Source organism: Dermochelys coriacea, chromosome 2 (assembly GCF_009764565.3).
Source record: "Dermochelys coriacea isolate rDerCor1 chromosome 2, rDerCor1.pri.v4, whole genome shotgun sequence".
NCBI classification, from domain to species: Eukaryota; Metazoa; Chordata; order Testudines; family Dermochelyidae; genus Dermochelys; species Dermochelys coriacea.
In genome coordinates this window covers 86,868,144-86,889,695 of record NC_050069.1, presented here as the reverse complement: position 1 = coordinate 86,889,695, position 21,552 = coordinate 86,868,144, and the positions used below count along the sequence as shown (strand labels likewise).

The window sequence follows — 21,552 nt, the reverse complement described above, 5'->3', positions numbered from 1 at the left end:
ATTCCCCTATTACTTCCCATGGTAGTTCTGCCTCTATCTATCTGCCCTGCAATGATTTCTCCTTTCAACCCTGGCCATACCTTTATGGCATCCCAAAAGGTTCACTTTGCTCTTTTCTACGTACCTTCTTCCTCATCACCATATCTCAACTTTAGGTCTTAATTGCTGCTCTAAAGATGGGCATGCTCAGTTGTACATATTTTGACTTATTACTTTGGAGGCACAGACAACATTAAGACCAGGATTGGGAGTTGAGAATTGGCAATCTTGGACCATCCTAAAGACATGCACGACTGTGATGGGGATGGGGAGTTACAAGTGGGAAGGCTTGGTGCATTGCACACAGCACTAAACTTGGACTGGAGAACCAAGATCAGGCAGGCTCAAAGCATGGCACAGAAACACAGCCTTGAGAATGGGAAGGGGAGCTGAGAATAGATGTTTTCAGTGCTATACATCGACCACAAGGGCGGGGAGCTACAAATGGGCTTTGCAAATGGCAACGATACGGTACAGAAACTGAGCTGGAGATATGGGTATGGGAATGGTGCACAGCCCACACATAGGCGCTAAGACTGTTGTGAAGCTGCACCAGTTCCTCTTCCTCCTTCAGTGGCTGCATTTTGTGCAGGGCCCAATCACGCTAACTGGATTGGGCATCACAAGCAGGATAGGTGAGGGAATGTTTGAGGGACTAGTTTGAAGATCCCAATGGGGCTTAGGTATGAGCCAAGTGCTGAGTGGGTTAGTGGTGTCAGGACTTAAGTAGCTTTGCGCACACCCACCAACAGAAATTTTGGGGACTTCAGCAATGGAGGGTTAGGGGGCAGCTGAGCAGTGGTTTTGACTAAATTTTGAATTTAGGCACCTAAATCCTTTTGTGGATCTAGCCTTAAGATTCTAGAGAACAAGATGGCATCCTCAAAAGGTACCAGGTTTCTGACCCAGCATGACCTGGCCCAATTCAGTCCACGAGGAGATGGTAGTTGCAGGATGTGAGGAGTGCCCAGGAAGCCCCAAAAGCTGTTCTTCAGTCATGGCCCCTGCATTACTTCAACTACTTTCTCAAAATCAACGAAATTCACGAACAAAACCACGGAGGTGGATGGCACACAGTACTACCTTCATCTCCTCATACCCTTCTAGAACACGGGACTTCAAAACCATGAACTCTAGAAAAGCAGAAAATGCAGAGCCAGCACAACACAACTTAACTCTTCCCTCATGGGTATGGCAATGGGAGCTGGGGAAATAACAGATTGTGACAGGGAGTGCATACCCCACACAAAGCAGGAAAGGGTTAATCCCACACTATGGGCAGAGGAAGTCCCACCCCTCAGATTGTGCTGGGCATGCTCCAACTGCTATGCTAGCATAAAGGAAAGCAGCCCAACCCTAAGGAGGAAGGATGCTTAGTGAAAGCTCCAGCCCAAGAGCCGTTACAGCCCTTGCCTGTGGGAGCCAGAGATCATGAGACCCAGACCGGAGACCTGTTGCCTACAGTTGACCAGCTAGAATCCAAGTCCCAGGGAGTTACCTGTACTGAGGAGCCCGGAGACCTTGATGTCATAGGGACTGCTGCCTCAGGAAGCCGGGTAGAAAGTGACTCAGAGAACTGGAGTAAGTGGTACCATCTACCTGTAAGGTCAGTATGTTGCAGTTGAATTCCTTGCTGACTCAGTGGTGGACCACTCTGCCCCTTTGGTGATGGCCCCCAGATCTGGCTGCTAGGCCATGCCACCCGGTGCTTGAGGGCCGCCCTATGGACTGGGGCTGCTAGGCCATGCTGTCCTGTGCTTGAGGTCCACCCTATTTTCTCAGGCCATTGGGCTGCATTGTTGTGAGGCCCAGGACAATCTGGTAGACTGTAACCGCTGTCAGTGCATCTCTGATCCATGCCATAGGGGTATGGGGTGTGCATACACTGCCACACAGGTCCTTACCTGCCCCTAACAAAACTTAACATTCTTTGTGCCCAGCATAACTCCGTATCATGCTTTTTCATACCCATCCATGCGTCATTACAGTCTTCTGTGCAGCAGTTACCTGTGGAATACTTGCAGCTGGTTGCCAAAGATCATGCTGCCACCTCACTAGGCTCACATTTGCAAATCAGAAGACTTGGATCCAGGCTGGGAGACTACCAGGAAGTGGGAACATAAATCTGTACTACAGGATTATGCTTGCATAGCTACACTGCTGTAGTCTCCATAGTATAGGCCTGGTCTACGCCTAAAAGTTAAGACTGCCATAGCTATGGCACTTAAGGACATTAAAAATTCACACCCCTGAACACCACAGTTTAGCTGACCTAATCCCAGGTGTAGATGCAGCTAGCATGAGGGAAGAATTCTTCCTTCCCCACGTGGCAGGTTGAGGGGATTATTTACTCTGAAGGAAAAACCCCTTCTATTGATGTAGGAAGTGTCTATCCTAGAGACCAGTGGTTCTCAACCTATTTATCATTGTGAGCTGCATAGGCAGCTCACAATGCGTTACATGGGCTGCAGATTGAGAACCGCAGTTCTCCCCTTCCCTTCCCCCCCCCCCGAAACCTCCTACAATCCCCTATGCCCAGCGGCCCTTGCCCAAAGACTCCCCCACAGAGCAGGGCCAGGAGCAGAGCCCTGGGCATGAGGCTGGGCAGCTGGGAGCCTGGTACCTGCCACGCCACCTGGCCAGGAGCAGAGCACCCAATGTGAGCTGGTAGCCAGGACCCGAAGCATAGGGCCAGGAGTGGAGCCCTACCTAAAACCTGGGGGTGCTGCAACACCCCTGCAAGCCCCTGGTTCCCAGCACCACCACTGTCACTGCCCAGAGACCCACTCTCCTGTCCCCTGCAACACTCACCAGCCCCCTGCTGGCAGGACTGCTCCTGCAGACTCAGCCAGCTATGCCTTCTGCCAGACCAGAGCAGAAGTGCCAAATTTTGAATTTTTTTTAGCATAGAGCTGGGCCACAGCTGTGTGCTAATTGGGCCACACGCAGGCTGCAGGTTGAGAACCGCTCTCTAGACACTACAGCAGTACAGCTTTACTGACATAGCTATACTGTTGTAGCACCTGTAGTATAGGCACAGCCATAGCCGCAGGCTTAGTATGGGATAAGAGTATCCACCCACAGATTTAGTGAGGAATAGCAATTAAGAACATATGGACTTTCACACCCCAGCTTATTTAGAATAGTTTTCCTGTGTACAAAAGCCCTAACTCATTCTAACACCAGGATTGGAAACAGCATCGTGACAGATTTGAGAGAGAGAGACTGGCTAAGCTTTTCAAATACAGATATCTTATTACTTCCTTTGAGGTATTGCATCTTTTTTCTGTTACGGCACTGTCTAAAAGCCCCATTGTCTTCCTCTGTGTTTGTAGCATCTAGCACAATCACTGCCCCCAGCATCTTACAGTCTGGAACTTTGAAAGTAGAGCTGAACGTGTGAACTGTGAGTGCTGCCACTGCCTTTGCTGTCAACCCACCTTGATTCAAGGTAATAACAGGGGCTATGTGCAAACTATTCCTCATATAAAAACTACTAAAGCAAATTATCCTCAATCTATCTCCTCTCTTTTCCAATAAAGAAATAACCCACTTCAGGAGTTCAAACCACTCTTGACTAAAGAATCCAGGATAATACGTCTTTCTTTGCTTTTAATGTTTATCTCACGCTGCTATTATATGGCTAGAGTAACTCTGCACGCTATGATACTACATAAAAGACTGCCCTGTGTAAAGTACTGTAAAGGGCCTCCATGTAATTAAAAAATGTCTCCTGGTTTCTCGGTGACTACATACAAAATGCTGGAGCAGAAAAGCAATGAAAACAGCAAGACGGCAGAAGTATTGTTCAGAGAACTTTGTAATCTTAATCAATTTAATTTTCTATACTGAAAGTTAATTACTTAAATAAGTGACAGACCAATTTGTCTTCAGTGAAATAAGTGAGTATGCATCAAGAAGCACCGATATTGCAAATACCTTCATACCTATTGGTTTATTTTCCAGCAGGTAAAATATATGCAGTATGTTTAAATTTTTTCCATAAGATTTCTCTTTGGTTCTACTTAAGTTCTGGTATCACCCTCATCCCCATAGTATCTGGGAAGGAGAACGTGAAAAAAGTCTGAGAATTATTTAAGTATGCAGATAACTATAATAGCCTTCTTGCGTCAGCTGTATGTAAGAGAATCACAGAGTACAAATCTCAAGTGCCACACAGAGAGAGAGAGATGGGCAAACTGTGTAGGAATGTCAATAAATACACTATTGACTAAAGGCTGGAACTCAGCCAGCTGACCATTTATTTTTTGGATAATAGATACTGTCTAGAATGGTGAAGGCAGGAATGAGAAGGAATTATACTGGCACTGTAAAGATAAATATGGGAAATGAACACAGATTACTAAAGTGCCCCTTTGAGAGTAGTCCTTAAGCAGACCCCACTGACTTTGGAAGAAATGTGCCTGAATAAGCATTGCAGGATGGGGCTTTTAAGCTGGTTTCGGCAGAAGGAAAAAAAAATTAAAACCCCAATCATTACCCTTAATTTTGATAATGATGTGATCTCTCACATGCCTTGAACTTTTCTAGTAGGTAAACTTAATGCTTTTAAAGTCATGCATAGATGACAATATTCTTGCTTAGGGTGAGTGTGAATTAAATGAAGTAAGGTGGGAGGAGAGGGGGGTGTCCTACCCAGTCATGCAAATTCAGCATGGAATTTCCTTTCCAGACATCATCATGGGGTGAGCCTAACTTCCCCCTCCAGCCTGCTGGCTCTCACCACAGTATGCAGACAAGGCCACCCTCACGCTGGCCTGGGAGCTGCCAAAAGCCTGCTGCAACCTGGGGTGTGATACAGAAGGGGTCAGGCCAGGGCCCACCCTAAAAATCACAGCAATAAAAGTCTCACTATCTGTGACTCAAATACTATGACAAACCTAAAATAGCTTTAATTACATTTAATCAAGAAATAGGAACTGCCATCCTGTTTTATACCCATTGTTCCTCTAGTCCAGTAGGCTGTCTCAGACAGGGAACATCATCAGATGCTCTAAAGGAAGATGCAAGAAATCCCACAGTAGGCAGCTATGAGATCATGTATTCCCACCTGGTATAGGTCTTGTCCTTGCTAGTCGAAGCATTCTAGAGATATGGTTAATCTCCAAGATTTAAAATACGAGAGTAGATAGATAAGGAAAGTTTTTCACAGGCATTTAGGCCCCTAAACCTGCACATGAGCACCTAGTGAGATTCTTCAAAAGTATTGAGCTTAGATCTTTTTAAAAAATCCCATTATGCACCCTAAACACCTTTCAGAAATTTGACCCTTAGCACACGTAACAAATACACACACTGCATAACAGCATACAGTAAACTGTGTCATTAAACGCTTTATACTCCCCTAAAGACTAAACTTGGAGCGAACTTTCAGTGCATGCCAAGAAATCCTGATTAGTTTTTCTGTATATGATCTCTGCCCCAAGGAATTTCCAAATCTTTCTCTGTGTTTTCCAGCACCAAGTAAGGTAATGACTATATTGTACAGCTAAGTTAGTACTAAGAATGGTAGTGCCACCTAGTGATAGTGTTAAATGTTGTTCAAAGTCAAAAATAATACTTGTTTTAAATGAAAATGAGGGTGCTAGAACATTCAAACTGTAGAGGGTATGTAGTGAGTGTGAACTTTCTGTAATGAATCAGATGGTAAGATTTAGACGATTCCCCACCACCATTAAAATAGCCAAATTTCATAGATTTTTTTTTAAATGAAAGAATTAACCTAGACTTCTTATCCTTTCCATTTTCTAGAGTCTTCCTCCTGTGTATTAGTACATGTCTCATTCACTACTACTTTCAGCCTTTTTCTATTACTTCACTCCTCCCCCCCCCCCTTTCTTTTGAGACATTTTATGTTGCAGATTTTTTCTACATCTCCCCTCCTGCCTGGGGACAGCAGAAGCAGCTCTCCTGCATTACTTCCAAATGCAGGGAATAAGAATAACCGCAAAATGACCATGCAGCTATCACACTCCAAAAGAAGGGAAGAGCTCTGGGACATTTCACTGGCTATTGAAATTACATTTAAGAGCCACTGAGGAACTTTTCATCCTGCAAGAATGCACTCAAAACAGCATTTCCTAATACAAACAAAACATTCAACATTATTTTTCCATGGGCTTATCTATTGTTCATATAATGGGATTAATAAATGAAACTGTCAATAAAAATGTTGGCTGATTTTGATGCTATGATGATGCTACAGATGACTTCTCCTAGGAAATCACTAATTGTGGTATGAATTTCAAGCATGTGAGATTAATAAATATTTTGGTTTAATTTTTTCTTTACACTAGGAATGAAACAACTCCCCAGGTCTAGGTCATGATCATGTTGCCTAGACATCTTTAAAATCACAAGTCCCCACTGTGATTTTTGAAACATTATCCTTCTGTTGCAGCTCTGCTGGTGCTATGAATTACCATGAGTGAGAGGGAGTGTTAGTTTAGTGTGCCCACCACTATCTTTTCCACTGCACTGTCTAACCGTAGTCTAATTGAACTAGACAACATGCTAGTAAAAAAAACAAACAAACAAACCACCACCACCACAGCAGCCAGTCTACATCAGTGGCCATACTTATGAAACTTATACACAGGCTAGAATCAGGCGGGGGAATATGTCAAAAACCCTCAAAGATAAGACCTTCAGTTACAGCATTTTCCACCATAGTAAGTTCACAACATTCTAGCATCAGCAGGGTAGCCGTGTTAGTCTGTATTCACAAAAACAATGAGGAAGCCGGAGGCACTTTAAAGTCTAACAGATTTATTTGAGCATAAGCTTTCATGGGTAAAAAAACCCCCCACTTCTTCAAATGCATCTGCATTTTACCCACAAAAGCTTATGCCCAAATAAATCTGTTAGTATTTAAGGTGCCACTGGACTCTTAGTTAACATTCTAGCACTATGCCTTTTTTGGCAAACACTGGACAGCAGTTGCACTATAATCTGGTCAACTTTCAAACCATTAGAAAGCTTAAGAGATGCTTCCTATATGAAACATCAACAGAATCAATAACTGTAAAACAAGTAGAAATTTCTTAAGACTACTCATTGTAGGCAGCTTCTCTACTACTCCCTCTCAATATACTAATGTATCAAATGCAAAAGAAACCAAGACAACACATCCTAGGATGAATGCTTTATAGGATTCAGCCCCTTTACATTTACTGTTTTTGCTAATACCAAGCTCAAAATAAATTCATTTGCATTATAAAGTTCTTATTTTCACTGAGCTTTGGAACCTAAGACAGTTCAGTTACAATGCCACAAACTTACCTCTAAACAAAACTAGTTACATTTCCAGCTTATGGATCTTTTCCCAAAATTCGGTTCACAACAGCAACCTTTCTAGAACCAGCAAAACAGTCTCAGTCAATGTCAATTCATAGATACTAAGGTCAGAAGGGACCATTCTGATGATCTAGTCCGACCTCCTGCACAACGCAGGCCACAGAATCTCACCCACCCACTCCTATGAGAAGCCTCACCTATGTCTGAGCTATTGAAGTCCTCAGATCATGGTTTAAGGACTTCAAGGAGCAGAGAAGCCTCCCTCAAGTGACCCGTGACCCGTGCTACGGAGGAAGGCGAAAAACCTCCAGGGCCTCTTTCAATCTGCCCTGGAAGAAAATTCGTTCCCGACCCCAAATATGGCGATCAGCTAAACCCTGAGCATATGGGCAAGATTCACCAGCCAGATACTATAGAAAATTCTTTCCTGGGTAACTCAGATCCCATCCATCTAATATCCCATCTCAGGGGATTAGGCCTATTTACCCTGAATATTTAAAGATCAATTAATTACCAAAATCCCATTATCCCATCATACCATCTCCTCCATAAACTTATCGAGTAGAATCTTAAAACCAGATAGATCTTTTACCCCCACTGCTTCCCTTGGAAGGCTATTCCAAAACTGCACTCCTCTGATGGTTAAAAACCTTCGTCTGATTTCAAGTCTAAACTTCCTGGTGGCCAGTTTATACCCATTTGTTCTTGTGTCCACATTGGTGCTGAGCTGAAATAATTTTTCTCCCTCTCCTGTATTTTATCCCTCTGATATATTTATAGAGAGCAATCATATCTCCCCTCAACCTTCTTTTAGTTAAGCTAAACAAGCCAAGCTCCTTAAATCTCCTTTCATAAGACAAGTTTTCCATTCCTCGGATCATCCTAGTAGCCCTTCTCTGTACCTGCTCCAGTTTGAATTCATCCTTTTTAAACATGGGAGACCAGAACTGCACACAGTAATCCAGGTGAGGTCTCACCAGTGCCTTGTATAATGGTACTAAAATCTCCTTATCCCTATTGGAAATACCTCTCCTGATGCATCCCAAAACCGCATTAGCTTTTTTCACAGCCATATCACATTGGCGGCTCATAGTCATCCTATGATCAACCAATACTCCAAGGTCCTTCTCCTCTTCTGAGTGTAACCTCACTTCCAGAGGTATAACCAATAACTGTAAAACAAGTGGAAATTTGGTAAATAAAGCAGGGCGTCCATTCTCATAGGTATCCTAGACTGTAAAGTTGAACCTCAAGAAATCTGGAAGAGATGGCTGGGGGATATTTTGTTGAATCTGCTATTACTGTTATATATATTACAACAAAAGGGCATACAATCTAAATAAGACTTGTGTACATATTGCAAAATTCATACCTGGACTTTCCCTCCCTCCTCAAAAGTTGAGGAGTGTTCAGTTCAGTAGTTTGGTCCAGCCAGAAAGGGCAGCACTATCCATCCTAGATTCAGATATTGAATTTCCCCCACTCACTAATCCCCCACATTTGGAACGATCCAGTTGCAAGGTTTCATATAAGGTTTCTAATTTTAAGGTACAAAGCTCATGAGCAAAAGTTATATTATAGTAGCTTCCAAGCAAACATATTAAAGAGCACTTTGTTTGTCCTAACATAGTAACAGTGGAATGCTACAATCCAACCTTCTACACAAAGGCCAGGCTGTACCAACAAACTGCAACCAACAAGAGCTAAATCCCAAGGCAACACAGTCTAATACACAAGTTGTGGCCTCTAAGTGTGCAGAATAATGGATAAAATGATTATATATACACCCTACACTGTGGCACAAGAACAAACATACATTAGCGCCATTAGACCAATTATTTCATTAAGTTGCATTGGATAAAGAATAGTTATAAATACCCCACTTTTTTTTTTTTTTTTTAAATAAAGAAAAGGATTAAAGAATCAAGTTTACTGGAACTGTGTACTGAAATTTTAGGAACTTTTAACAGAATCTTTGTGGGTAGAAAATTTACCTCTTAAACTGTTAAAATGTACAGAAGGCCTAGGATCAAATACAAAGCTATGAATAAATCCAACCCCATGTCATATTTTTTCCATAATTGTACCTTTTATTTATTTATTTATTTTAAAAGTTTCCTACCCTGCAAGTGGGCAGAAGCTCTCTTTCCAAAATAAACAACTTTCATTCTGAAAGCAAAATGTATATGTTCCCAGTTGCCCCAAAGAGGCAGAAATAACATTGTAAAAACAGAGAGAGAGAGAAACATTAGGTTAAGTTCACACTTTCTGTCCAGCCCCAAAGCCAAAACACTTAATTTTGAAAGAGGATGGCAAGAGGAGAAAACATTTTTCATCAATTAAAAAGAAACCTAGTACCACCACAGGTCTGAGATTTGCCAGAAGGCTCACTCCTGCAGATGTTGTAAGGAGCATGAAACCGGTGTTCTGGTCATGTCTAGCCAAAATCTTGCATTTACAGAATATTTTCCCTTTGAAAAAGCCTAGCATATTCCACAAAAAGCTAAGCTACCAGAATATTAAATGCTGTACAGTTAACACTGGGCACAACTCTAGGATTTTTTCATAAGACTAGAACCATTCCTTTGCTCTGTACCAGAGTTTTAAATAAAGGAGGTTCCTCACCATGTTACACAAAATGTAATGTCACTGCCCAACTTCAGTGCAAGAACGGTAACATTTAAATGAAGACTTGTAGGTTACAGTTGTAAAAGTTGTAAACCCACTGCTTAGCATTTTAATTCTGAAGTAAAATGTCAAAAGTTGATCTAACCATCAAATTGGGAAAAGGCTTCCACCTATTGTTAGAAAGGCCTCTTTACAAGAACAGGTTTAATGAGGTATTTTATTTATATAACAATCTTTATTTCAAAATGATATTATAAAAATGTAAAAATCCAGAAATAGGTCTTTTTCCCTTGGCCTTCACATTCACTGATCTTTATCCCCAAATACTTTTAACTACAGTAAAATCCTCCATTTCCAGTTTGATTACAGAGGTGCAAGTGTGCCATAATGGCCTGAAATTCATAAATTCATGGAGAAAGGCAAAAGCTGTGAAGCTAAAATGCATGCAACAGGTTCTACCAGCAAACCCCCCCCCCCCCAAAAAAAACAAAAAAAAAACAACCCTGAGAAATAAACATGAGTGAAAACAAGAAGTTATCTGCAGGTGTCTGCAGTTTTGTTCAATCATCTTTGTCTTTTGCTCCGTGTTTAAGGATGCGTGTGAATTCCATGTAATTGAAATTGCCCTTTTTGTCAATTGGTGCCTCTCTGTATAGCTCATCTACTTCTTCATCTGTAAACCTGTCTCCCATTGTTGTCAGCAACTCTCTCAGGTAATCTTCTTGAATGACCCCTAGAATGCAATATACACAAGGAATCAGGTTAGAGAATTTTTTACTTCTTCATATGCAAAGATGTGTCAACAATAGGATAAACAGTCACGCCAATAGCAATAGATATGTATCTGCCTATTATAGCATAGAATAAATGAGTGTACTTGCACCAAGAGACCAGAATGGCTCTTCATGACATTATTAAAACTTTCATAAACTAATCTTCTCAAATTCCAGAGAGGCAGTTGTTTTGACACAATTTACAAGGATTCATGAAAAAAGAGGGACTGTTTTACAGAAATATAGTACACGGAAGTACAGGCACTTGAAACAGATTTTAAAAATGGAAGAACAAAGACGTTGCTAACTGAGGCAGGAATAAATAAGGACACTGCTGCTCTATTGTGCAATTTGCATTTTTTTAAGGGATTGTATTCTTCTTAACTTTACCTTACAGTGGATGCACAAATACACCTACTAGTTTTGTCTGCTGACTAAATAGTAGCAATTTGCCTTTTTCATTGCTGTCAAGTTCTGTTGCTAGAGGGAGTTTCATTTGGATACTGAAAATGTGACACATGTCCAGGAGGAGGCTTATAACTGAGGAGACCTGCAGACAGCCTGAGCAAGTTAAATCAGGAGGCAGGAAAGCTTGCTATGAGGAGTTGGAGGAAGGTGGGACAACTGAAGCTACTTATTTTATGATAAACAGAGATTAGCAGAAGAACACAAAAAAATTAACAACACAGGGTTAAAATAAGAAGTTAAGATGTCTTGGATACTGAAAAGCAAGTTAAATTAATTTAACATCAATAAATATTACTAGAGCCATTGGTTGACAAATAATCCCAGAGAAGTTTAGAAAGTACAAAGAAGTGGAGCGTGGGGAAAAAGTGGCAGTGGCAGCTGAGTTCAAAGGATGGGCCACATCCTGATGTCAATATAAGAAACCTACATTGCCTCAAATGCACAGTAGTTGCCCCATTAAAGGAAAAAGTATAAGTTATTGAGCTCTAGCTGGAGACGAACCACTCATAAGCAAACTAGCTGACAGACTGCTACAATAAGGACTATTAGACTATGCAAGACAGGTGTACACCACAAATGGACACCACAACGATTAAGGACCAGCATGTCAAAAAACAGGTTCTGCAGAGATTGATGCTTTCGAAAGGGACTAGATAACCTCAGTGAAGATTGGAGGACAGAAAGCCAGACAAGCAGAGTGGACCAAAAGACAACCAGTGAGTGACGGACAAGCCTTTGTATGGTGTCTCAACGTTAAAGAGGTTAAACCAATATTCTACATTAAGAGCAGTAGGAGAGAACCTTTCAATTATCCACATCCATATTAACAGGGCCAGAGGCTCTCAGGATGGGATCATAGCATTTCACAGACCTGAATCAACAACTGAAGGAGATGACTACACAGATTAGCATCCCAGAACTAGTAGAATATTTAGAAATAAATGAGTGACAGGAGATGGTGTAGGGATTATTTGTCATAAGAGTGCAGGACTTTTTGGTGGTGAAATTCATCTGCAAGGATCTGAATTCTTCCATCTGAACAGTTCTTTACTGGATTAAAGCCCTGAACAGCGCCACCAAACTAGGAAAAGTTTACGAAGGTAACAAGATTCAATTAGATACTGACTGGTTTCAGAGTAGCAGCCGTGTTAGTCTGTATTCGCAAAAAGAAAAGGAGTACTTGTGGCACCTTAGAGACTAACAAATTTATTTGAGCATAAGCTTTCGTGAGCTACAGCTCACTCAGATACTGACTGTATACCATAAAGTAGCCTCACTAAGGCAGATGGAATAAAAGAATCAAAACAACTAATTTAGAACTGATCTTGGGGCATACCGTCAAAGACAAAGCAGATATTGGGGGGAACTAAGAGTAGAGGAACAAACTTTACCCATACAATTTGGTTCCCGGTGCTATTCAGACAGATATGGAGGAGTAGTATATACAACTACAATATAGAAGGATATGACATGTTTTTCAGAGGGAGACAGAAAAACACAATGGGGAAGAAGATGTGCTATATCAAGTCAGCCTGGGTCACAACTGTGACTCTAGTTTCACACCACTAAAAAGTCCATTCCTTTGTATACTTTCTTGGCATTATTCACCACATGGAGTTACACTGATGTAGAACTGAGGTAACAGTTAGTCGACCCAGAACACATACATATGCATGCAGATGGAGACAACTGATAAATGCTGAAAATGGTTCAAGATAACTATAAGTTTCTTAATAACACATTGTTCAAAGTATAGATCTCAGGAAAAAACAAGTCAAAGGCAACAACATAGTGGTCAAAAATGTATGAAGGAATATTATAAAGAACATTTTTATTTCTTAGTCAATGAAGACAAAATAGGCACAACTTTCAGCGGGAAAGGTATGTTAAATGTCAAGAAAAATGAAGTATACAATTAGGCAATGGAGCAAGATGCTAAAGGAGACTGTGGAATCAATTCAAGATGAGACTAAAACTGATCAGGGACACTTTACAGATAATGATTGTTACTAGCTGGGAGGGGGCTGAACCAGAGGCACCTTTCAAGCCAATTGATAATAAATAAATAAAGATAGAAAACATGACATTAACAATACTTCTGAGTAAACATTTTCTTTATGTCCTTAATGATATGCTCTCTTTTTTGACATACATACTAAACTGTAAGCATAGTGAATCAGAAAGACTACCTGTGGAGAGAAAATAATTCATCTAGTAACAGACTTCCTCTTTTAGAAGAGGATTGAGATTTCCCTAGGGAGGGATGAAGTCAATTAACGTCTGAAAAGACTTTAGCAAAGAAGGGCTGTTTATCTAGGCTCCAGCAGGAAGGGGATATCCCTTGAAAAGGCAAAAGATGCTAAAAATAAAGTTTCAAAATAGCTGTTTGAAATGGGACATACACTTTGAAAGGCTCAGACTGCACATCCACAGATGAGATTAAAAATGCTACAGCAGACAATTGTGAGATAAGGTAATGTGTAATGACATCGGTGGTATGAAACTGATGTAATTTCAAAACATGCTAATGAAGGCTTGACCCCAGTTTCCAAAGGGCTTAAAGGACTATATTTGCTGAGTATAGTGAGTGCTGTTGAATTCACCCCTTTCTGTTGGATTGTCCTCCAGAATCTCAACTTTCATTAAAAAAAGAAGTTTCTAGACTTGCAGTTTCAAAGATAACTTTGAAACATGAAGAGACTGCAAACCAATACAATGGCATCTGCCTGAGTCAGCAGAAATCTTGAAAAAGTAGCTGAGAGGTGTGACCACCTCATTTCTCTCAACCTGGGTCCCATGGATTTGTGATTCTGCAACAACAGAAATGACCTTTTTCCAAGACACCAGAAAATTCACAGTTGGGGTGATGTAGTCAGAGTGACAAACCAGGAAAAGTGGCATTTTGTGTGGACTTAAGGAGGGGACAATGTGGTTGGCACCAAGACTAGAGAAGAGATTACAGTAGTTAAGATGCAACAGGAGGGCCTGAACAAGAGCCTTGGATACTGCGTGGATGTATGGGTCTGGAGAGCGGGCCAAGTCAATTACCTTCAAACTAAAGGCCTCCCACCTCAGTTACATTTTAAAAGCCACAGAAATTGACCTTTGCCCACCCAGCCTGCTACTTTGGTGAATTCCTCCTCCTCAGGCAGTTATATCTCATACTCCATTTTGGGGAGTTTGCATATTGCCTAGTTACATGTTCTTCCTTGAAGTCCCATTGTAGGAGACAAATACTGGTATGCAAACACTCATACAGAAACAGACAAGAGGACAATCTTCATCTTCACCCTAACTTTGATACATCAGTTTCTTATCACTTGATAGGACATGAAAGTTAGGACACCTGTCCCTGTCTCATACCACATTTTATCAAGATACCAAAATGAGCCTTTTAGCCAAACATATCCTCACCTATGTATCAAATTTAGACTATACTGTTAGGCTTGAACAACAGTGGAAAAACCAAAAATCCCAAGAGAGGTGTTTCATCCACTTACCTGTTGCCTCTTCATCAAAACAAGCAAAAGCATTTCTGATTACATCTTCTGGATCTGTGCCATTTAGTTTTTCTCCAAACATTGTAAGGAACATAGTGAAGTTAATGGGGCCTGGAGCCTCATTCATCATGGCATCTAGGTATGCATCAGTGGGATCCTTACCTACAAGTAAATAAGTCACTTCTTAAAATTAAAGAGCTCTTTAGAAGTTAGTCATCTTTCACAACACAGTTCTCACATATTGAAGTTTTAACAAATTCATACTACTGGACTTATTTGAGACAATGGTTTACAAGAAAGTAACAATTTTGTAACTGGAGAACATTACCAAGGGAAGCGAGCATATCATGCAGGTCTTCTTTGTCAATGAAGCCGTCTCTGTTCTGATCAATCATGTTGAAGGCCTCTTTGAATTCTTGAATCTGTGACTGATCGAACATTGCAAACACATTGGAGGTTGCGCGCTGAGGGCGCTTCTTGGCAGTCTTTGTCTTTGCCCTTTTGCTAGACATGTTGATTATTGGATTCTGGGGGGAGGGGGAAGTAAATACATTGACTAAAATATGAACTTAGAACTTATTAACAGCTGTAATGATGATTTACAGCTAAAGTTTATAGCTAGCAGATTAAAAAAAATTGTTTACCATTCCCCTACTCCTCATCACCAGAACCGTTTTTCTTCATCAGGAATGAGGGGAGAGAAAGAAGAGAAAAATACAAGAAAACAAACAGCCAGACTTTGAACCAAAAAAAGTCATTAAAAGACTTCAGTTTGAAAATGAAAAAAATACCATGCTTGCTTTATGAGAGGAGTCAACATTTTGGGGGTTTTTTTGGTTTAAGTTGTACAGTCTGGAAATGATAGGTGCTAAGAAGTTTAAGCAGTTCCCCAATGCCATATAATCATTCACAAGTCACTATCACCTGAATATGTTTACAACACAAACCCAACCATAACTGTTCTCTTGTTTTGTTCTGAAATAAAAATATGCTGTAGAATGTGTCCTAGCCAAGTTTATTAAATGTACAATGGCAATACTGAAGACATACATTTCCAAGGTGCATCAGTTATAATGGAGCTCAATGGCTACTAATATGATGGCAGATTGGTGGAATAGAATAATATTTTTACAAATTGAATAATTGGTTTGATGTTAAAACACAACCCTGTTTTAGAGTAAGTAGAGTTTGTAAACTCTGAAAACTTAGGTTAAAGTTAAAGCTGGATGAGCATGGTAAATAAAGGTGGAGTGAGATCAGAGGTGAAAGCAAGCCAGTACTCCCCTGAACAGCTAACTGGCAAGCAGCAGAGGCAAGTTATATGGGCTCATGGCTCCACCAATGTTCGGGGCCGGGTCTCCCCACCTGGTCCCCCCTCACGTCTCCCCCCACCCCGAGTGCTCCCTGGCCCCCCCCCCCTTGCTGCCCCCGCACACTTCCCTGGGTGCCAGAGCAGAGCCTGCCTGTCTCTCCCCTGCAGCTCCATGCTGCCTCCAGGCATACACTGCCACCGCAGGGTCCTAGTGCCCCACATTCCCTAGTGGCAGGGCAGGCTGCCCTTCCCCCTCAGACTCTTTCATTTTCTGGTGGGACCAGTACAGCCGCCCCCACTGCCTGCAGTCACCACACCTGCCCCAGGATGGGCAAGGGGCAGCCTCATCCCCCACTCCTAGTGAGGCTACAGTGAGGGGCAGCAGTAGGGGACGAGGTGCACATGTGATGGCAGCCCCCCCACCACAGGGGAGGCGAGGGAGATTCCTGGACCTGAGAGGGGCCCTAGGAACACCCTGCAGTGACAGTGATGGGGATGAGTATGCTGCAGGAGGGGAGGGGGGGCCCTACCCCAGGGCTCGCCGCTGCCGGTGTGGAGAGGGCTGGGGGGAGTCCTTCTCTCTGGCTCCAGTCCCGGGGCAGCCTACCTGCACCCCAAGCTCCAGAACCCTCATCCCCCCACACCCTAACCCTCTACCTCAGCCCTAAGCCCCTTTCCACACCCCAAACCACTCATCCCCAGCCTCACCCCACAGCTCCCATCCCCAAACTCCGTCCCAGAGCCTGCACCCCTATCCCCTGCCCCAGCCCAGGGCCTTCACCCCGACCTCCTCCCCGACCCAAACTCCCTCCCAGAGCCTTGGGCAGGTAGGAGGTGGAGTTTGGGGGGGGGGGGGGGAGAGAAGAAGGTGGTTCTGGGCACCACCAAAATTTCTACAAACCTACCACCCCTGCCTGCAAGAGCCAGTGCACCATACCAGGGCAGACTGGCTTCCCCAGGCAGCAATTTAAAGGGTCTGGGGCTCCCAGCCCTGGGGTAGCGGCTGCGGGGCTTGGGTGGCGATTTAAAGGGCCCAGGGCTCCTACCGCTGCTATCACCCCGGGCCCTTTAAATCACCACTGTAGTTCCGCTGCTGCTACCCCAGAGCTCTGGGGATGATTTAAAGGGCTCAGCGTGGTAGAGGCAGCGGTAGCCCCAGGCCCTTTAAATAACCCTCAGAGCCTCCCAGAGTCTTGGGGTAGTGGCGGTGAAGCTCCAGCGGCCGCTACCACCCTGGGCCCTTTAAATAGCTGCCAGAGCCCTGCCACCACTACCCCAGGGCTCCAGCAACAGGGCTCCGGGGATGATTTAAAGAGCTCTGGAGGGCAACAGCAGCCTGAGCCCCAGGCCCTGCTGCTGGACCCCCAGGGCTCCATCGACAATTTAAAGAATCCGGGGCTCTGCTGCCGTAGCGGCAGCTAGAGCTCCAGGCCCTTTAAATCACCCCCAAGCCCCAGGACTCCCAGCCACCTCTGCAGCTGGGAGCTCGGGGGTGATTTAAAGGGCCGGGGCTCCCAGCTGCTGCTACCACAGCCCTAGCCCCAGGCCTTTAAATCCTGATTTAAAGGGCCTTGGGATTTAAAGGCCCCTGCCTCTTCCAGTTGAGGCCCCGCCCCCTCCTCAGGAATCCAAGTACCGGCAAGTCCTTTAAGTTACTTTCATCCCTAGATGAGATTAAGGATAAATAAGGAATTGGCTGGATACAATAATTGAAGTTTTTTTTGAAGTTGCAGTATTATTAAAAAGCACATTTTTGGGAGGGAGGAGTGTAAACTGAATTCCACTGAAACGCTTTCAAGCTATTTTTGTTTAGAATTTTTTCTTCCATGCATGGCCTTAAGTAAGATGCGTTCCAAAGTTTAACTGGGGTGCTATATGGATCTGCAAAAAGGAAGCTCTGCTCCAACAGACTCTGAGGCCCATCAAAGTGAGGGCTTATCTACAGTGGCTCTTTACTGTGCTGCAACTTTCTCGCTCTGGAGTGTGAAAAGACACCCCCCTGAGCGCAGCAAGTTTCAACACTGTAAATAGTGCACCAGCTGTTTGACAATTTCCCATTGTCTAATTAGGGGCTATTCCTAAAATGAAAGATAGCACAAAAAGGCACAAGGGAAAGCAGTTAAAAATAGTAAATATCTGCGTACACATCCATTTCTTCTTCCCCATCATGTAACGTTGGCTTGGATTTTCACATGGCTCTATAAAACCCAGTGGCTCTCAAGATAGCTAGGTCCATGTGCTTGCACAGTCTGAATGAGGAGTGGGTCTGTGGTCTGCATTTTACTCACTATCTGAGACTAGGTGGAGCAAACAGAGCACTGATCAGTAGTCTGCCTCTTAAAACGCTCAGCAACTGAACTCCACAGTTCCACAGCAAATAGTAATTTGTGGTGTAATGAATACATTACTCAAGTTTAAAACCAGTCAGATCCTAAAAAAACAACATTCAGTTTGGTCGCTGTATTACATCAATAAAGTGGCACACTCAACCCTATAATAAAAAGGACAGTTCCATTTCAGAAGCAGGTCAAAGTATGCCAATGTCCCACTAATGCCAAAGAACATAAGAGCCATGTACGTTCCCCATATTCTGTCCCTTACCTTTGAGTAATCTCATCCTGTGGTACAACTTCCTAATGCTTGAATTAGCTTCTTCTGGAATCAATGCTTTAGTTCAATGACTAGACCAGGGGTTGGCAACCTTTGAGAAGTGGCGTGCCAAGCCTTCATTAATTTAAGGTTTCGCGTGCCAGTAATAAATTTTACATTTACAGGCGGCCCCCGACAGAACCCCAGACGAGTAGTGAGCTGAGCGGTGCCAGCGGCCAGGACCCCGGCTGGCAGGGGCCGGCGGCCAGAACCCCAGACCGGCAGCGTGGGCAGCAGACGGAGCCCCAGACCAGCAGCAGGCTGAGCGGCTCAGCCTGCTGCCAGCCTGGGGCTCTGTCTGCCGGCCCCAGCCAGGGGGGGTCCCGGCCGCTGGCCCGCTCCACCCACTGCCATCCCGGAGTTCTGTCCATCCAGGCCGGCAGTGGGCTGAGTGGGGCTGGCAGCCGGGACCCTGGCTGGCAGCAGAGTGCCACTAAAAATCAGGCTGTGTCACAGGTTGCCAACCCCGGACTAGACCCACCACTTTGAATGGGATGCTTGTTTTTCCTTTCCTTGTCTTACCTCTTCTATTTTCTGCTCTCTTTTACTCCATTATTTCCCTTCCATCACTGCTCTCTCGCTCTTGTCACACCACATTCCCCTACAGGTGGGCTGCAGAGTGACGAGTGTAGCAAACTCCTGGGTATGTAGACACAGTTTATACAGCCTATTCGGATCCCTCCCGACTAAAAAATGCTACATAACCGAGGCGCAGTGCGAGCGATTGCAGAGCTCAGCATCACACCAGCGAGGGGGGGAGGGGTCGGGTGGGGGTGGCGGCGGCGGCGGCTCCCTGCCATCACTTTCTGCAGCCCTTTCCGGCCAGTCCCTTTCCCCGCACGCACAGACCGGAGCTCCCGGGCCCCGGCCCGCCCCTCAGACACTAAGGGGGCTGGCAAGCAGTTTCCCTCCACCCCCTCCCGGCGGCTGTCGCAGCTGAAGGGGCAGCTGCACAGGCCGGGATGGCATCGGCCCCCGCTGCGGGTTGTCCGGGCCCCCAGGGGCTGGGCGCTCAGGGACGGGTCGGCCTGAGATGTTTGCGCAGGGCCCCGGGTAACGCCCGCCCCGCGGGGGCCAGCGACAGTCGGCGCAGCAGCGCGTGCCAGGCTCTGGTCGCCGGAAGGGGGGACCCTGGGGCCTCCCTGGGCGAGGCGGGGCCCGGCCCGGCGGGGAGACCGGCCCTGAGCTGCTCTCCGCTCCCGGGCGGGGCCCGCCAGAGCCTTGGGGCAGGGACCCCTCGCCCCGCCCGGGCCGGGCCCGCGCGAGGCGGCCTCACCTGGCGGCTGCCGTAGAGACTCGGGTCCAATCGGAACTGGCAGAAACCAGGGCTGCTTCTAGCTGCCCCAACACTTCCGGAGAGCGCGGTCCCGGAGCGAACCACCGCCCGGCCAGCGGAGGGGGGCGACGGGGGGAGGGACACAGGGGCTAAACCATCGACGAGGAGAGCGCGTCAGAAGGGCCCGGGACGCGGCCGCGCCGCACCCTGTAGCGAGAGGAGCGCAGCTGCTCCGCAGTGACTCTGCTGCTCACGACCCCCGCCCGGCAGAGATGGTTCGGACAGTAACGTAACCTCCCCTCCCCCCCCCCACTGATGTAATGGTGCAGTCCTGTGCGCTCACTGCGTCCCACGGGGCGGGGCTAGCGAGGACTCGTACACAGGTAACCCCGCCCTATAGCGCGCTTGCGCACAACCCCGTATAGTCCGCGCAGGAAGGGGGCGGAGCTGTGCTGCCCTGCCGGGCGCGGTAGCGGCCGCACGGGGGCGATGGAGGGTTCCCCCGCTTGCTCTGGCGCCCCCTGCAGTTGCAGGGCGGGTGTTACAGAGCAGCAGCCCTGTTGGTCTGTATTCGCAAAAAGAAAAAGAGACTTGTGGCACCTTAGAGACTAACACATTTATTTGAGCATAAGCTTTCGTGAGCTACAGCTCACTTTATCAGATGCATCCGGTGAAGTGAGCTGTAGCTCACGAAAGCTTATGCTCTAATAAATGTGTTAGTCTCTAAGGTGCCACAAGTCTCTTTTTCTTTTTGCGAATACAGACTAACACGGCTGCTACTCTGAAACATGCAAGAACTGGAATCAGAATTTTCTGACAGATTACAAGCTTTCCACCGATTTGGCCCAATGCTTTCTTTTCTAATTGAACCTGAAAAATTCAACAAAAGTGACTTGGATTTGTCTGTATTTCAGTGGATGGGTGTTGAAGATTTCAAAATGCAGCTCATTCAGTTAAAAAGCTCAGAATTGTGGGCATCAAAGTTTTTGGAGATCTGCAGAGTGCACTTGAAGATACCGAGAGAGATCATGGGGCCTCTTTTCTGACCTGCTCGACATCCCTGCCAGTGAAATTTAACTGTTTGAAGAAAATTGCATTTGCAATGCTTTCAGTATTTGGATCCACATACCTGTGTGAACAGGTATTTTCACACATGAAATCTGTCCTTTGTCCCTCTCGGAGCTGGTTAACAACTGACTACTCAGAAGCCTGTGTGCAGCTTAAAGTATCAAAATACGTGCCAGACATTGGAAAACTCAGCAAGGAAAAGCAAGGGCAAGGATCACACTAAACTGATAAGATCTGCATTTTAATTTAATTTTAAATGAAGCTTCTTAAACATTTTAAAAACCTTATTTACTTTACATACAACAATAGTTTAGTTATATAATATAGACTTATAGAAAGAGACCTTCTACAAACGTTAAAATGTATTACTGGCACGTGAAACCTTAAATTACAGTGAATAAATGAAAACTTGGCACACCACTCTGAAAGGTTGCCAACCCCCGCTCTAAGCGCTGTCCCCGGCCACAGGTGCCACCTCTGTAGCTCCCATTGGCCGCAGTTCCCAGCCAATGGCAGCTGTGG

At 44.8% G+C, this 21,552-nt stretch overlaps 1 protein-coding gene and 1 long non-coding RNA gene across 4 annotated transcripts; both read right to left on the bottom strand.

Moving 5' to 3' along the window:
- Positions 1-3,841: 3,841 nt before the first annotated feature.
- LOC122458719 lies at positions 3,842-7,449 on the bottom strand. Its single transcript, XR_006278905.1, has 2 exons — positions 7,342-7,449; positions 3,842-4,098 (listed from the first exon to the last, which is right to left on the bottom strand). It is a non-coding gene; the product is annotated as an uncharacterized LOC122458719 (long non-coding RNA).
- Positions 7,450-9,425: 1,976 nt separating this feature from the next.
- LOC119851519 (myosin regulatory light chain 12B-like) lies at positions 9,426-20,170 on the bottom strand. Of its 3 annotated transcripts, none has more exons than XM_038391475.2 (4): positions 19,963-20,170; positions 15,054-15,252; positions 14,726-14,887; positions 9,426-10,717 (listed from the first exon to the last, which is right to left on the bottom strand). In XM_038391475.2, exons 2-4 carry the CDS (start codon positions 15,235-15,237, stop codon positions 10,545-10,547), a joined length of 519 nt encoding a protein of 172 aa, XP_038247403.1. In that variant the 5' UTR covers positions 15,238-15,252; positions 19,963-20,170; the 3' UTR covers positions 9,426-10,544. The 3 variants fall into 3 exon arrangements, with proteins under 3 accessions (XP_038247403.1, XP_043363981.1, XP_043363980.1); XM_043508046.1 differs by lacking the exon at positions 19,963-20,170 and adding an exon at positions 19,209-19,325; XM_043508045.1 differs by lacking the exon at positions 19,963-20,170 and adding an exon at positions 15,370-15,402.
- Positions 20,171-21,552: the final 1,382 nt, after the last annotated feature.

Coding starts and splice junctions, on each gene's coding strand:
- LOC119851519 (XM_043508045.1), bottom strand. Junction 14,888..15,053: donor TGATATGCTCGCTTCCCTTG/GTAATGTTCTCC, acceptor ATTTACTTGTAG/GTAAGGATCCCACTGATGCA. Junction 10,718..14,725: donor TTTTGATGAAGAGGCAACAG/GTAAGTGGATGA, acceptor ATTGCATTCTAG/GGGTCATTCAAGAAGATTAC.